Here is a 14,918-nt window from a genome sequence, read left to right as displayed (position 1 = left end):
CTCGTCCGTCTGTACGAGGATGTTGTTGCACCAGAATGTTCCACAGCCGCGACCCCAGCAGACCCGGCTCAGGCCGAACCGCTTCACGGAGTACTGACAGGACAGAGAGGCCACGCCGCCCTCCGCCACTTTAAAACAGCAAACAGACGAGAAACAGCCGCCTGCAGCAGAGACACAGCGGCCAGAATCAGTGAAATGTACTGAAATACAACACAGACAAGTTTACACCATAGACTGTATATAAGAAACGGACGTAACATCCGTGACGTCACCCATTGGTTTGTGAACTGCTGCTCGGAAGCCAATAGTATCGAATCTAGGCAGCGGCCATCTTGAAAATTTCAGGTGCATGCTGGGAAGAAAAAAACACGGATTCTACTTATATGGGCATTAGGCGGAGCCATGGGCTGACGTATGGGCGGGACCAACGGCAGAGCGGGGAGGTTGCTATGGTTGCGAGGGCTGGATCTGGAGGACATTGGTCAACCAACCTGTCAATCAGGACGTAGCCACGTAGCCTGCTTTATCGTCAAATATAAAATCAGGGAGGCCAAAATGTCCCAAATGAACATCATACTGCATTGAAGAAGGCTTTAAACTAGCGATTGAGACCATAAACACATTTTGAAAACGTTTACTGAGGTTAGAAATCAAGTGAGAAGTTGGTGAATTCTCCATTGACTTGTATAGAGACGGTCGCCCCCTGGTGGCCTTTTGATAGAATGCAGCTCTAAGTTACTTCTCCATTGACTTGTATAGAGACGGTCGCCCCCTGGTGGCCTTTTGATAGAATGCAGCTGTAAGTTACTTCTCCATTGACTTGTATAGAGACGGTCGCCCCCTGGTGGCCTTTTGATAGAATGCAGCTCTAAGTTACTTCTCCATTGACTTGTATAGAGACGCTCGCCCCCTGGTGGCCTTTTGATAGAATGCAGCTCTAAGTTACTTCTCCATTGACTTGTATAGAGACGGTCGCCCCCTGGTGGCCTTTTGATAGAATGCAGCTCTAAGTTACTTCTCCATTGACTTGTATTGAGACGGTCGCCCCCTGGTGGCCTTTTGATAGAATGCAGCTCTAAGTTACTTCTCCATTGACTTGTATTGAGACGGTCGCCCCCTGGTGGCCTTTTGATAGAATGCAGCTCTAAGTTACTTCTCCATTGACTTGTATAGAGACGGTCGCCCCCTGGTGGCCTTTTGATAGAATGCAGCTCTAAGTTACTTACGCATTGGCTTCTTTTCAGAGGACAGGAACTCCCCGCCTGGTTTACACACAGGAAACACCTCAACTGTTAAAAACACCACCTGATGTTTATGGGTCAGTGATGTTTGTTAGTGTCCATGTTGGTTTAGTTTAAATTTAAAGGGTTAAAATGTAAAAATATATGTTTGAATAACTTGCACACCTTTTCTGTCCTTTGATGCTTCTCTATGGGCATTAGTTAACAACAATCCTATCTCTCTTTCTGCCTTCGACATATAAGAAATTATATACACAACACATGCATAAGTGTAAACAACAAGGTGGATGTCCAAATTTGCCTTCCAACATTTCAATAGTGGCTTTCTATTCTGATTTCCAAACTTCACTAACCTGCCTTTTAACACAAAGACACTTGACTAATCTCAAAATGTTGAAACAAAGCTTCAACTCCATCATAACTATTGTTCTCAGCCTTCTCTTAAGAGTAGGCTTAAAACTTTCCTTTTTGATAAAGCTTATAGTTAGGGCTCTTTGAGCTCTTAACTTATGCTGCCATAGGCTTAGATTGCCGGGGGACCCCCATGATGCACTGGGCTCCTCTCTCCTCCTCCCTCTTTCTCTCTATCCATCCATCTATATCCATTAACATTCATGTACTATTAATTGCATTCAATAAGCTAAACTTCTTCCCAGGAGTTGTCTGTGCTTTCTGGTCTCACAGGTAATCTGGGCCTGTAGACGTCCGGATGACGGATTCCAGTCCTGGACCTTCTAGCTTCATTGTTGATTTTCATTGTGCTTCTCTCCTCTATCCTTCCTCTCTCTCCTCTCAACCCCAACCGGTCGAGGCAGATGTTCTCCCACTCTGAGTCTGGTTCTGAGGGTTCTTCCTGTTAAAAGGGAGTTTGTTCTTGCCACTGTGTCTCATGTGGGAATGTTGGGTCTCTTTAAAGTTAAAACCTGAAGAGTTCGGTTTAGAACCTGCTCTATGTGTAAAGTGCCTTGAGATGACTTGTTGTGATTTGGCGCTTTACAAATAAAGATAAAGATTGATTGATGAAATCTGACCTTAGAGATGACGCCGTTCTCGTCCGTCTGTACGAGGATGTTGTTGGACCAGAATGTTCCACAGCCGCGACCCCAGCAGACCCGGCTCAGGCCGAACCGCTTCACGGAGTACTGACAGGACAGAAAGGCCACGCCGCCCTCCGCCACTTTAAAACAGCAAACAGACGAGAAACAGCCGCCTGCAGCAGAGACACAGCGGCCAGAATCAGTGAAATGGACCAAAATACAACACAGACAAGTTTACACACAGGAAACACCTCAACTGTTAAAAACACCACCTGATGTTTATGGGTCAGTGATGTTTGTTAGTGTCCATGTTGGTTTAGTTTAAATTTAAAGGGTTAAAATGTAAAAATATATGTTTGAATAACTTGCACACCTTTTCTGTCCTTTGATGCTTCTCTATGGGCATTAGTTAACAACAATCCTATCTCTCTTTCTGCCTTCGACATATAAGAAATTATATACACAACACATGCATAAGCGTAAACAACAAGGTGGATGTCCAAATTTGCCTTCCAACATTTCAATAGTGGCTTTCTATTCTGATTTCCAAACTTCACAAACCTGCCTTTTAACACAAAGACACTTGACTAATCTCAAAATGTTGAAACAAAGCTTCAACACCATCATAACTATTGTTCTCAGCCTTCTTGATCTTTGCTATAATCTCTGCTGCTTTCTTATCATGTGATTTGAATCTTTCTTTCTGACCCTGTTCAACAAATGTACATCCTGCAGAATTATCTTTTTTATCTACTTGACATGTGTTTCTGCTATGCTAAAAACACTGTAAATCTGTCAGATATCACTGATATGACTAACTCACATTGCTATAGTTACTATGGTTACTATAATAACTCACACTGATGAAGCTCAATAGAAGCTGATCAGAGACTTTAAATGACTGGAATGATTGATCTCTTTCAATAAAGAAACTTTAAAAGACTGAAGGATATGATTTTTTTAACACTTTATTTAAATCTTTATTCATTTCACATTTTTCAGCTTTACTTTCAAAGGAAGTACAAAAAACAACAAATCCAGAAACACAAAAAAGTAAAAAAAAAAAACCAAACAAACAAAAAACTCAACTCAACAACAGAAACACATTTTCCCTCGGATACGAGGTTAGTTATTTAAGAAGAAGAAACGTGGCGGCGCAGAGAGGAAGAGGAGGAGTAGGAAGAGGAGGAGGGCATGAAGGTGAAGAGTGAACAACAGCCTGCTGAGAGGCGACGAAGTGACACCGAACATTCAGAGAAGAAAAAAAGATTTAAAGATGAAATGAAAAAATAAAAAAGTGAAACAAGTGAAACAGAAACCTGCTGAGGTGAGAAAGTGCTGATCAGATTCACACTGACGCTAAAGTGACATTTATAATAATATTAATGATTCATATGATGCTCAGGTATGACTCCCCCACCGACCCCCCCTCCCCTCGACACCACGACGCATTCAGGAGCAGCTGGGACGTTTGAGCACCTCGACGAGTCCTGAGCCAATCACGTCTCTGCCGTCGTTAGTCCTGAGCCAATCACGTCTCTGCCGTCGTTAGTCCTGAGCCAATCACGTCTCTGCCGTCGTTAGTCCTGAGCCAATCACGTCTCTGCCGTCGTTAGTCCTGAGCCAATCACATCTCTGCTGTCGTTAGTCCTGAGCCAATCACGTCTCTCGTTTCCTCGCTGATCTTAAAAAGACTGAATGTGTAAACTGGAATCTGCCGACTCGATAGATTTAAAAAAGGTCCAGACAACACGCAGAGCTTCCTTCATGAAGACGATGATGAAGACGATGAGGACGGTGATGAAGATGTTTCCAGGACTGAACGCGAGCCGCTGACGATCAATACGGATTCCATAAAAGCTGATCAGACATCATGGGGACCTGCTGGTCATCTGAGTCCAAATCTGCAGAGATTAAAAAAAACATGAAGGTTAAAAACAGATTCATCCGCCACTGAAAATAGTCCCTGATTAAAGTTTGTTTTAAATGTCAATGAAGAGCTGTTTCTTTAAAGTTTGTGTAAAGTCAGAATAAATATGTGTTCTGAGTTTGACATACCACAGAAAAGTGTGTTAACCACCCTGCCAAATTTGAATGATAAAAAAAAAAAAAAAAAAAAAGGCCAAATATATGAAATTAGGCTTCAAAGTTGTGTAAAAATCAGCCACTGATGCCCCGCCCCCTAACAAGTGTCACCTGTCAAAGTCACCACCTCTACCAGAAACATGGACGCTACGTCTGAGAGCTTTCTGCTGCTAGCTCGCCGGCTAACTTGCCTGCTAACTCAGCAGCTAACTAGCTAACAGTAGACTGTAGTAGTAGTAGTGCTAACTCAGCTAACTGGCTAACTGTAGTAGTAGTAGTGCTAGCTCAGCTAACTGGCTAACTGTAGATTGTAGTAGTAGTAGTGCTAACTCAGCTAACTGGCTAACTGTAGACTGTAGTAGTAGTAGTAGTAGTAGTAGTAGTAGTAGTGCTAACTCAGCTAACTGTAGACTGTAGTAGTAGTAGTGCTAACTCAGCTAACTGGCTAACTGTAGACTGTAGTAGTAGTAGTGTGTGCTGAATGTATTTATACCTCTACAGCAGCAGGGGCGGGTTTATGCTAATCCTAGCTCCACAATTCAAATCTAAATGGTTGAAATGCTTTTTACACCTTTTTTAGAAATACATTTATGACCTATTTAATGTGTTTAGAAGAAAATGTCTGAATTCACTTTACACAGTCTTTAAGTTTGATGAACCTTTTAAAACATGAAAGGCTCGATTCACAGATTGGTTCAAATATTAAACAGTAAAGTGAAGAAGTCAGCATCTTGGTGACAGAATAATATTTCTTGGTGTAGTTTGATGAAGCGCTTCCTGTTTCTCTCACCGTGAGCGTAGTCGGCCTCCAGCAGGAGACGCAGCCAGTCAGTCATGTTGTTGTTGGTCAGCTGACTCCTGAAGGAGTAACTGAGACCAGGAGGAGAGCGAGGAGGCCGGAGGGAGCAGACTGACTCCTGCAGGAGGAAAGAGTAGCAGTACAAGTACCTCAATCTGTACTAGAGTAAAGTACAAGTACCTCAATCTGTACTAGAGTAAAGTACTAGTACCTCAAACTGTACTAGAGTAAAGTACTAGTACCTCAATCTGTACTAGAGTAAAGTACAAGTACCTCAATCTGTACTAGAGTAAAGTACAAGTACCTCAATCTGTACTAGAGTAAAGTACAAGTACCTCAATCTGTACTAGAGTAAAGTACTAGTAACTCAAACTGTACTACAGTAAAGTACTAGTACCTGAAACTGTACTACAGTAAAGTACTAGTACCTCTAACTGTACTACAGTAAAGTACCTCAAACTGTACTAGAGTAAAGTACTAGTACCTCAAACTGTACTAGAGTAAAGTATTAGTACCTCCAACTGTACTACAGTAAAGTACTAGTACCTCGAACTGTACTACAGTAAAGTACTAGTACCTCAAACTGTACTAGAGTAAAGTACTAGTACCTCAAACTGTACTACAGTAAAGTATTAGTACCGCAAATTATACTACAGTAAAGTACTAGTACCTCTAACTGTACTACAGTAAAGTACTAGTACGTCTAACTGTACTACAGTAAAGTACTAGTACCTCAAACTGTATTACAGTAAAGTACCTCAAACTGTACTACAGTAAAGTACTAGTACCTCTAACTGTACTACAGTAAAGTATTAGTACCGCAAATTATACTACAGTAAAGTACTAGTACGTCTAACTGTACTACAGTAAAGTACTAGTACGTCTAACTGTACTATAGTAAAGTACTAGTACCTCGAACTGTACTAGAGTAAAGTACTAGTACCTCAAACTGTATTACAGTAAAGTACTAGTACCTCTAACTGTATTACAGTAAAGTACTAGTACCTCTAACTGTACTACAGTAAAGTACTAGTACCTCTAACTGTACTAGAGTAAAGTACAAGTACCTCTAACTGTACTACAGTAAAGTACTAGTACCTCAAACTGTACTAGTACCTCTAACTGTACTACAGTAAAGTACTAGTATCTCTAACTGTACTACAGTAAAGTACTAGTACCTCCAACTGTACTACAGTAAAATACTAGTACCTCTAACTGTACTACAGTAAAGTACTAGTACCTCAAACTGTATTAGAGTAAAGTACTAGTACCTCTAACTAATACTAATAGTGTGACGGCGTTACCGGGGACAGGGGGTTAGGGTGTGAGGCGTTACCGGGTGTGAGGCGTTACCGGGGACAGGGGGTTAGGGTGTGACGGCGTTACCGGGGACAGGGGGGTTAGGGGGTTAGGGTGTGACGGCGTTACCGGGGACAGGGGGGTTAGGGTGTGACGGCGTTACCGGGGACAGGGGGGTTAGGGTGTGACGGCGTTACCGGGGACAGGGGGTTAGGGTGTGAGGCGTTACCGGGGACAGGGGGTTAGGGTGTGAGGCGTTACCGGGGACAGGGGGTTAGGGTGTGAGGCGTTACCGGGGACAGGGGGTTAGGGTGTGAGGCGTTACCGGGGACAGGGGGTTAGGGTGTGACGGCGTTACCGGGGACAGGGGGTTAGGGTGTGACGGCGTTACCGGGGACAGGGGGTTAGGGTGTGACGGCGTTACCGGGGACAGGGGGTTAGGTTGTGACGGCGTTACCGGGGACAGGGGGTAGGGTTAGGGTGTGACGGCGTTACCGGGGACAGGGGGTTAGGGTGTGACGGCGTTACCGGGGGACAGGGGGGTTAGGGTGTGATGCGTTACCGGGGACAGGGGGACGCTCCAGGGACCTGGCGGCTCCAGCGGAGACACAGAGGAGGCTTTCGGGGCTGCAGGAGTCTCCTTCTCTCTCTGTCTGTCTCCTCCGTCCTCACACAGGTCAGAGGTCATCCGGGACAGCTGACTCTGCCTGCCGAACATTTCAGCTCACGTTAAAACAACCCTCAACTGATTCATGACGTCATTTATACAAAGAGGCAACGCTGTGGTTCATGATTCAGCCACTAGGGGGCAGAACATGTGGGACAGATTACAGGACAGTGGGCCGGATTGGTTCCCTCTGAGGGCCGTTTCTGGCCCACGGGCCTCATGTTTGACATCCTTGCTTTAATAGAACACAGTGAGAGGTGCATTATGGGTAGTGTAGTCCCCACAGTGAGGTGTATTATGGGTAGTGTAGTCCATAGTGAGGTGCATTATGGGTAGTGTAGTCCCCACAGTGAGGTGTATTATGGGTAGTGTAGTCCATAGTGAGGTGCATTATGGGTAGTGTAGTCCATAGTGAGGTGCATTATGGGTAGTGTAGTCCCCACAGTGAGGTGTATTATGGGTAGTGTAGTCCACAGTGAGGTGTATTATGGGTAGTGTAGTCCACAGTGAGGTGTATTATGGGTAGTGTAGTCCACAGTGAGGTGTATTATGGGTAGTGTAGTCCACAGTGAGGTGTATTATGGGTAGTGTAGTCCACAGTGAGGTGTATTATGGGTAGTGTAGTCCACAGTGAGGTGTATTATGGGTAGTGTAGTCCATAGTGAGGTGCATTATGGGTAGTGTAGTCCACCTACAGCAGCTCCACGGGGTCGGGGGGGTTGGTGGTGTCTGGAGGGGAATCGCTGGGCGGATCCCAGAGGTGCAGCGCTCGCCTCCACAGACGCACCTGCATGTCCCAGGAACGCCGGCTGTACTTCCTGTACTTGTTGGGCGTGGAGGGATGCAGCTTGGGATCCCTCAGGTGTCTGAAGAGAGGAGACGATTGGTTATTGGTTGGTTATCAGAGGTGGGAAGTAAGGACGTCTCTGTACTTCAGTAGATATTCAGGTATCTGAACTTTACAGACTTTCTCCTCACATTGTTAAACAGACTCGTTACTTGTTTCAACTTCAGTGACTTTATGAAAAGACATGACGTGTAAATAAATGATTGAATAAGCATCTCATTGGGTCTCATTGTCTCTCAGTCTGATTGTCTCATTGTGTCTCTCAGTCTGATTGTGTCTCTCAGTGTCTCTCAGTCTGATTGTGTCTCTCAGTGTCTCTCAGTCTGATTGTCTCATTGTGTCTCTCAGTCTGATTGTCTCATTGTGTCTCTCAGTGTCTCTCAGTCTGATTGTCTCATTGTGTCTCTCAGTCTGATTGTCTCATTGTGTCTCTCAGTCTGATTGTGTCTCTCAGTGTCTCTCAGTCTGATTGTGTCTCTCAGTGTCTCTCAGTCTGATTGTCTCATTGTGTCTCTCAGTCTGATTGTGTCTCTCAGTGTCTCTCAGTCTGATTGTCTCATTGTGTCTCTCAGTCTGATTGTGTCTCTCAGTCTGATTGTGTCTCTCAGTGTCTCTCAGTCTGATTGTCTCATTGTGTCTCTTATCTCACTTGGGGATCTGCTGCAGGTAGCTCTGGTAGCCGCTCGTGTTTTTTCCGTACTGGATCTGTTTCTGCCGCCGCTTCAGGACCGCTGCGTTGGTCTCAGTGTTGGCCGGGTCCGGGAGGCGAGAGTAGCAGCGGCCCAGAGGAGGTCTATAGGACGGGGGGGGGGGGGGAGCAGAGGTCAAGGGTCAAACAAGGATCACATCCAGCAACATAACTGAAACCTTTGAATGTTATATCTAAACATGTTTCAGACCTCTTGTTGTCCAGGTCGTCCGTCCCCACGGCAACGCTGCTGGTGGACACTTTGAGGATGCAGCGCTCCAAGATGGACGGCCTACACACACACACACACTTATAGTTTCAGCTTTCAACCGGCTGCAGTTACTTTATTAAAATCACTGCAGGAGTTCTCAGTGTTCGTCTCTTTCATTTAAAACTGAGCTGTGAACTAAAATGATTCTGTAAATAAATCTTAAAGAAAATAAACTTTACATTATGGTTTGGCTTCTTGTTTCTGTTTAAACTGTAAAAATCATCTGATGTAAGTTTATTAAAACGTTTTTGGACCTTCGAGGTTTGTTGGCGGCTCGTTCGGCTCCTCTCAGACCGCTCGCTGGCGAAGGAGACGGGGCGGGAGAGACGTTACTGCAGCAAGACAGGTAGACAGGGTTAGAGCAGGTAGACAGGTGTGTGTGTGTTAGAGCAGGTAGACAGGTGTGTGTGTGTGTGTGTTAGAGCAGGTAGACAGGTGTGTGTGTGTGTGTGTGTATGTTAGAGCAGGTAGACAGGTGTGTGTGTGTGTGTGTATGTTAGAGCAGGTAGACAGGTGTGTGTGTGTGTGTGTGTGTGTTAGAGCAGGTAGACAGGTGTGTGTGTGTGTGTGTGTGTGTTAGAGCAGGTAGACAGGTGTGTGTGTGTGTGTGTGTGTGTGTGTGTGTCCCACCTGACCAGACTGTCGTAGACGGAGCTGCAGCCGGGGAGGAGCCAGGGTTCGGGGGCGGAGCGTCCAGACAGCAGCGGCTCAGGAACACCGTTCCACATCGCCGTCGACCAACCTTTCATACACACACACGACCGCGGACTGAAACAGAATCTACACACACACACACACACACACACACTACAGTTAGATGGAAATACTCACAGTACTAGTACCTCAAACTGTACTACAGTAAAGTACTAGTACCTCTAACTGTACTACAGTAAAGTACTAGTACCTCTAACTGTACTACAGTAGAGTACTAGTACCTCTAACTGTACTACGGTAAAGCACTAGTACCTCTAACAGTACTAGAGTAGAGTACCTCTAACTGTACTACAGTAAAGTACCTCTAACTGTACTACAGTAAAGTACTAGTACCTCTAACTGTACTACAGTAGAGTACTAGTACCTCTAACTGTACTACAGTAAAGTACTAGTACAGTTTTATAATGAATCTGGGTTAAAGTGTAGACTCAGCTTTAGGACAGTCTTTGTTATTTCATCAGTTAAACAGGTTAAATGTTTGGTCTTTGCATTTGGAAGCTTTTCCTGTGAAGCTACAACATGTCATCTAAAGAGCTAGATCCAGCTCAGAGAAGACCCGTCTGCTGTAAACATTCATCATCTTCATCATCATCATCATGTCTGATGAAAGAGAAGACCTCACTCGAGTAAACACAGACGGTTCACCTCAAGCTGCAAAGCATTCATTAACCTCAGGAACACAAAGATCAGATTAGACTCAGCTCAGTTCTCTGGACAGATCTGATCAACCAGAACCAGAACCACAGACCAGAACCATAGACCTGGACCACAGACCAGAACCACAGACCAGAACCATAGACCTGGACCACAGACCAGAACCATGGACCAGACTTAGAACGCCTCAAACACATCAAAACACCATAAAAGCATCAAACACCATAAAACCAGGAAGAGCCGTGTGATGGTTGATGCTTCTGTTAATGATCATGTGACTTCTAGTAGATCTCTAGTGTTAACCCTGACCTGCTCTGAGTCTGAGCTTCACAGTAAAGCTTCACTAGGACCAGAACACAGACCAGAACACCGTGTGACAGTAAAGCTTCACTATGACCCAGAACACCGTGTGACAGTAAAGCTTCACTAGGACCAGAACACAATGAGACAGTAAAGCTTCACTAGGACCAGAACACAGTGTGGAAGTAAAGCTTCACTATGACCCAGAACACAGTGTGGAAGTAAAGCTTCACTATGACCCAGAACACAGTGTGGAAGTAAAGCTTCACTATGACCCAGAACACAGTGAGACAGTAAAGCTTCACTATGACCCAGAACACAGTGTGACAGTAAAGCTTCACTAGGACCAGAACACAGTGTGGAAGTAAAGCTTCACTAGGACCAGAACACAGTGTGACAGTAAAGCTTCACTAGGACCAGAACACAGTGTGACAGTAAAGCTTCACTAGGACCAGAACACAGTGTGACAGTAAAGTAAAGCTTCACTAGGACCAGAACACAGAACACAGTGTGACAGTAAAGTAAAGCTTCACTAGGACCAGAACACAGTGAGACAGTAAAGTAAAGCTTCACTAGGACCAGAACACAGTGTGACAGTAAAGCTTCACTAGGACCAGAACACAGTGTGACAGTAAAGTAAAGCTTCACTAGGACCAGAACACAGTGTGACAGTAAAGCTTCACTAGGACCAGAACACAGTGAGACAGTAAAGCTTCACTAGGACCCAGAACACAGTGAGACAGTAAAGCTTCACTAGGACCAGAACACAGTGAGACAGTAAAGCTTCACTAGGACCAGAACACAGTGTGACAGTAAAGCTTCACTAGGACCAGAACACAGTGAGACAGTAAAGCTTCACTAGGACCAGAACACAGTGTGACAGTAAAGCTTCACTAGGACCAGAACACAGACCAGAACACAGTGTGGAAGTAAAGCTTCACTAGGACCAGAACACAGTGTGGAAGTAAAGCTTCACTAGGACCAGAACACAGACCAGAACACAGTGTGGAAGTAAAGCTTCACTAGGACCAGAACACAGACCAGAACACAGTGAGACAGTAAAGCTTCACTAGGACCAGAACACAGTGTGACAGTAAAGCTTCACTAGGACCAGAACACAGTGTGGAAGTAAAGCTTCACTAGGACCAGAACACAGTGTGACAGTAAAGCTTCACTAGGACCAGAACACAGACCAGAACACAGTGTGACAGTAAAGCTTCACTAGGACCAGAACACAGTGAGACAGTAAAGTAAAGCTTCACTAGGACCAGAACACAGACCAGAACACAGTGTGACAGTAAAGCTTCACTAGGACCAGAACACAGTGTGACAGTAAAGCTTCACTAGGACCAGAACACAGTGTGGAAGTCGATCAGCTGATTCTCAACCATCAAACATTACACTGCAGATTAAACTTAAAGCAGCGTTTGGTTGAAGCTTCAGACCTCAGACCGGATCCTCTACAAGGTTTAACAATGAACATTTATGATTATTCAGTTCATCCAACAACACTGAGCACATTAAATAAGTGGACTGTGTATAAAATGTTTGCAGTTACACTTCAAAACATTTTAAAACCATATTTTTATCCAACTGCTTGAATTAAAACTGAACTTTAATCACTTCATTGTTTCATTTTAAATCCATTGCTTTGATCTACTGAACTAAAACTATCAAAACTATCAAAGTCCAAATATGTATGGACCTAATAAACCAACATTCATTCATTTTCTGACTTCTGAGAAAAAAAGACTAAATTAACTTGAAGGATTTTAATAATGTTTGCATTCAATTATGTTAACTACATTTCCCATGATGCTCCAGGAGTCCTCACATCATCTGTTTCTATTAAATGTTTCATCTGATTTTAATCTTCGACTCCTTTAAATCAACATTAAATAAAAATATAAAATACACATTATTATTCCTAAAAGGGAAATTTAACTTAAACTCATCACATCAGTTAAAACCTAATAAATAAGATTAAATGTTTATTTTCTAGTTAAATGTTTGAAATGAAATGTTTGTGAAAATAACTAATTAACTACTTCATCACCACCATCACTTTATTTTACATGTTTCAGATTTTAATGAAGTTAAAGTTCAGCAGATTTAACCTGATAAAGATCTTTACTTTATTTAATTATTAAACTACAAACAATGCACAATACTCCTCCTCAGGTGAGGCAGTTTTCCCGCGCTGCTGTGTGACCAGTATAAAGCCTGTCTGTGTGTGTGCGTGCGTGCGTGTGTTTATGTGCGTGTGTGTGCGTGTCGGCTGTTACACACCTGGAGGAGAGCAGCGGGCTGTGAGCTGCTGTTTCTCCGCTGCGGGACATTTTGTTTCTCGGTGTTGAAGTTTTGGCGCCTTTCAGAGGACAGACGCCATTGTTCCCGCGTCCCTGCTTTAATGAGCTGCACCTGTGGAGGGGGCGGGGCCTGCTCACCTGCGCTGCTTCCGGTCCCAAAACCCCTCCGACATGTTGCAATATCGCAGTGACGTCACTAATGAAACAGCTCGTTAATAAAACCTCCGCTGCGGGGTTGAGCATAGCTCAGCGGGTAGAGCACCCCCCCATGTGTTGAGGCTATAGTCCTCATTGCGGGTGATCCCGGTTCGATTCCCGAGCCGAGCGGTCTTATCCTGAGTGTCATTCCCCCTCTCTCTGCCTCCTGTGCCAGTCTATCTCCACTGTCCTGTACATTAAAGGCAAAAAAGCCCGAAAAATATACTTAAATAAATAAAACCTCCGCTGTGACGTCATGAATTAATGTAGTCATGTGTCACAAATTGGTTTAATGCGCGAGACAAGTGTACATAGTGATGTGTGACATATCAGCTGATAGTAACTGACGCTTGTTTTGCGCCCACACATCCTCTCACGCACGGATACAGTGAGCGTGCACAGACTGACAATAAAGGACAGAATACCTTAATATAGTTTTATATAGATATATATATATATATATATATATATCTAATCTAATGGAGGACTAACACTAGTCAGAGAGGATTGTGTGTTTATCAGCAAAATCTGTTAAATTCAGTTAAAATGTGACGTCATCATGTTGATCAGCTGACTCATCACTTTGCTTATAGTCCAGATTAACAGCACTGTGCTAAAGTCTGAGGCAGCATTAGATTATTGTTTTAGTAATGCTATGATAATCATATATAATTATTATTATCAGTCTCTTTATTAGAATAGAACCAGAACAAACAGGAAATGTGTTAAAAACAGAAAGAAAACAGCTTCATAGACTAAAGTGTGAAAGTATTCAGAGCCTTTACACAGTACTGTGTGTCTGTGTGTGTGTGTGTGTGTGTGTGTGTGTGTGTGTATGTATGTGTGTGTGTGTGTGTAGCTGCTCATGTTGTGTTAGTGTGTGTGTTTTTATAGTGTGTGTGTGTGTGTGTGTGTGTGTGTGTGTGTGTGTGTGTATGTTACTGTGTGTGTAGCTGCTCATGTTGTGTTTGGAAGTGAACCTGCAGATAGATCAGAGGTCAGAGGTCAGAGGTCATCTCAGTTCAAATCTCAACAAATCTGTCAATAATAAAAAAAGAAGTAAAGAAAGAGGAAAGATGAATGGAGTGATGGAAATAAAGGGTTAGGGTTAGGAACAGGACAGGAGACAGGACGACTAAGTCACCTACAGTTCTGACCCATTTCATCTCAGCACCCCTAAAAATAAATAAATTATTATTATTGGGGTTTTTTTTCTAAAAAAATATTTTATACAACTTTAATTATTTTCAGAGTGTGTCTGTTAGAGATGAGACAAACTCTTATTATACAGGTTTAATGTACTTTGTATAGTTATATTATTAATATTGTGTTTCATTAACTATCTTATGGTCCTCTCTTATTCTGAACCATTCTTATTATTATTATAAACTATATTAGACCTCTCTACTATGTATTAATATTTCTTGTTGTCATTTCTGTTATCCAGTGAAATGAGTTCAGCAGCAGTTTGAACACTTGCAGGTTATTGGAACGAGCTTCCTTTAAATATTAGACAAGCGTCCTCACTGTCCATTAAATCTCGTCTTAAAACCCATTTTTATTCCTGCATGAGACTCTGCTCCTGTTTTACTGTTTTATGGTTTATGTGTTTTAATTATTGTTTTATTGTTTTTAATTTGTTTTAAAAACAATAAACAATTATCTTAGTATTTATTTCCTGTTAATTGTTTTATGTTGCTGTGTTGTTTTATCTATTTATGTACAGCACGTTGTTTCAGCTGTGGTTGTTTTAAAGTGCTTTATAAATAAAGTTGAGTTGAGTTATTATGTGTTATATTCTCATTATGA

General features: G+C 43.1%; 1 protein-coding gene across 1 annotated transcript; it reads right to left on the bottom strand.

The window, feature by feature from the left end:
* Positions 1 to 4,117: 4,117 nt before the first annotated feature.
* Positions 4,118 to 12,941, bottom strand: slbp2 (stem-loop binding protein 2). The gene is made up of 9 exons (XM_053332234.1): positions 12,892 to 12,941; positions 9,565 to 9,714; positions 9,189 to 9,266; positions 8,875 to 8,955; positions 8,625 to 8,768; positions 7,824 to 7,994; positions 7,024 to 7,168; positions 5,154 to 5,280; positions 4,118 to 4,182 (listed from the first exon to the last, which is right to left on the bottom strand). The coding sequence occupies exons 1-9, from the start codon at positions 12,939 to 12,941 to the stop codon at positions 4,118 to 4,120; spliced, it is 1,011 nt and encodes a 336-aa protein (XP_053188209.1).
* Positions 12,942 to 14,918: the final 1,977 nt, after the last annotated feature.

The sequence above is a fragment of the Scomber japonicus genome, chromosome 13 (genome assembly GCF_027409825.1).
Source record: "Scomber japonicus isolate fScoJap1 chromosome 13, fScoJap1.pri, whole genome shotgun sequence".
Classification (NCBI taxonomy): Eukaryota; Metazoa; Chordata; class Actinopteri; order Scombriformes; family Scombridae; genus Scomber; species Scomber japonicus.
The sequence above is the reverse complement of the archived record's forward strand: the minus strand, read 5'-3'. Positions and strand labels throughout refer to the sequence as shown.

Bases quoted from the DNA above. Each gene is read 5' to 3' on its own strand.
- slbp2 (XM_053332234.1), bottom strand. From the start codon at position 12,941: ATGTCCCGCAGCGGAGAAACAGCAGCTCACAGCCCGCTGCTCTCCTCC. The intron at 8,769-8,874 runs GTCTGAAACATG...CCCGTCCTATAG, and splicing joins GACGACCTGGACAACAAGAG to ACCTCCTCTGGGCCGCTGCT. The intron at 4,183-5,153 runs GTGAGAGAAACA...TAATCTCTGCAG, and splicing joins GGAGGCCGACTACGCTCACG to ATTTGGACTCAGATGACCAG.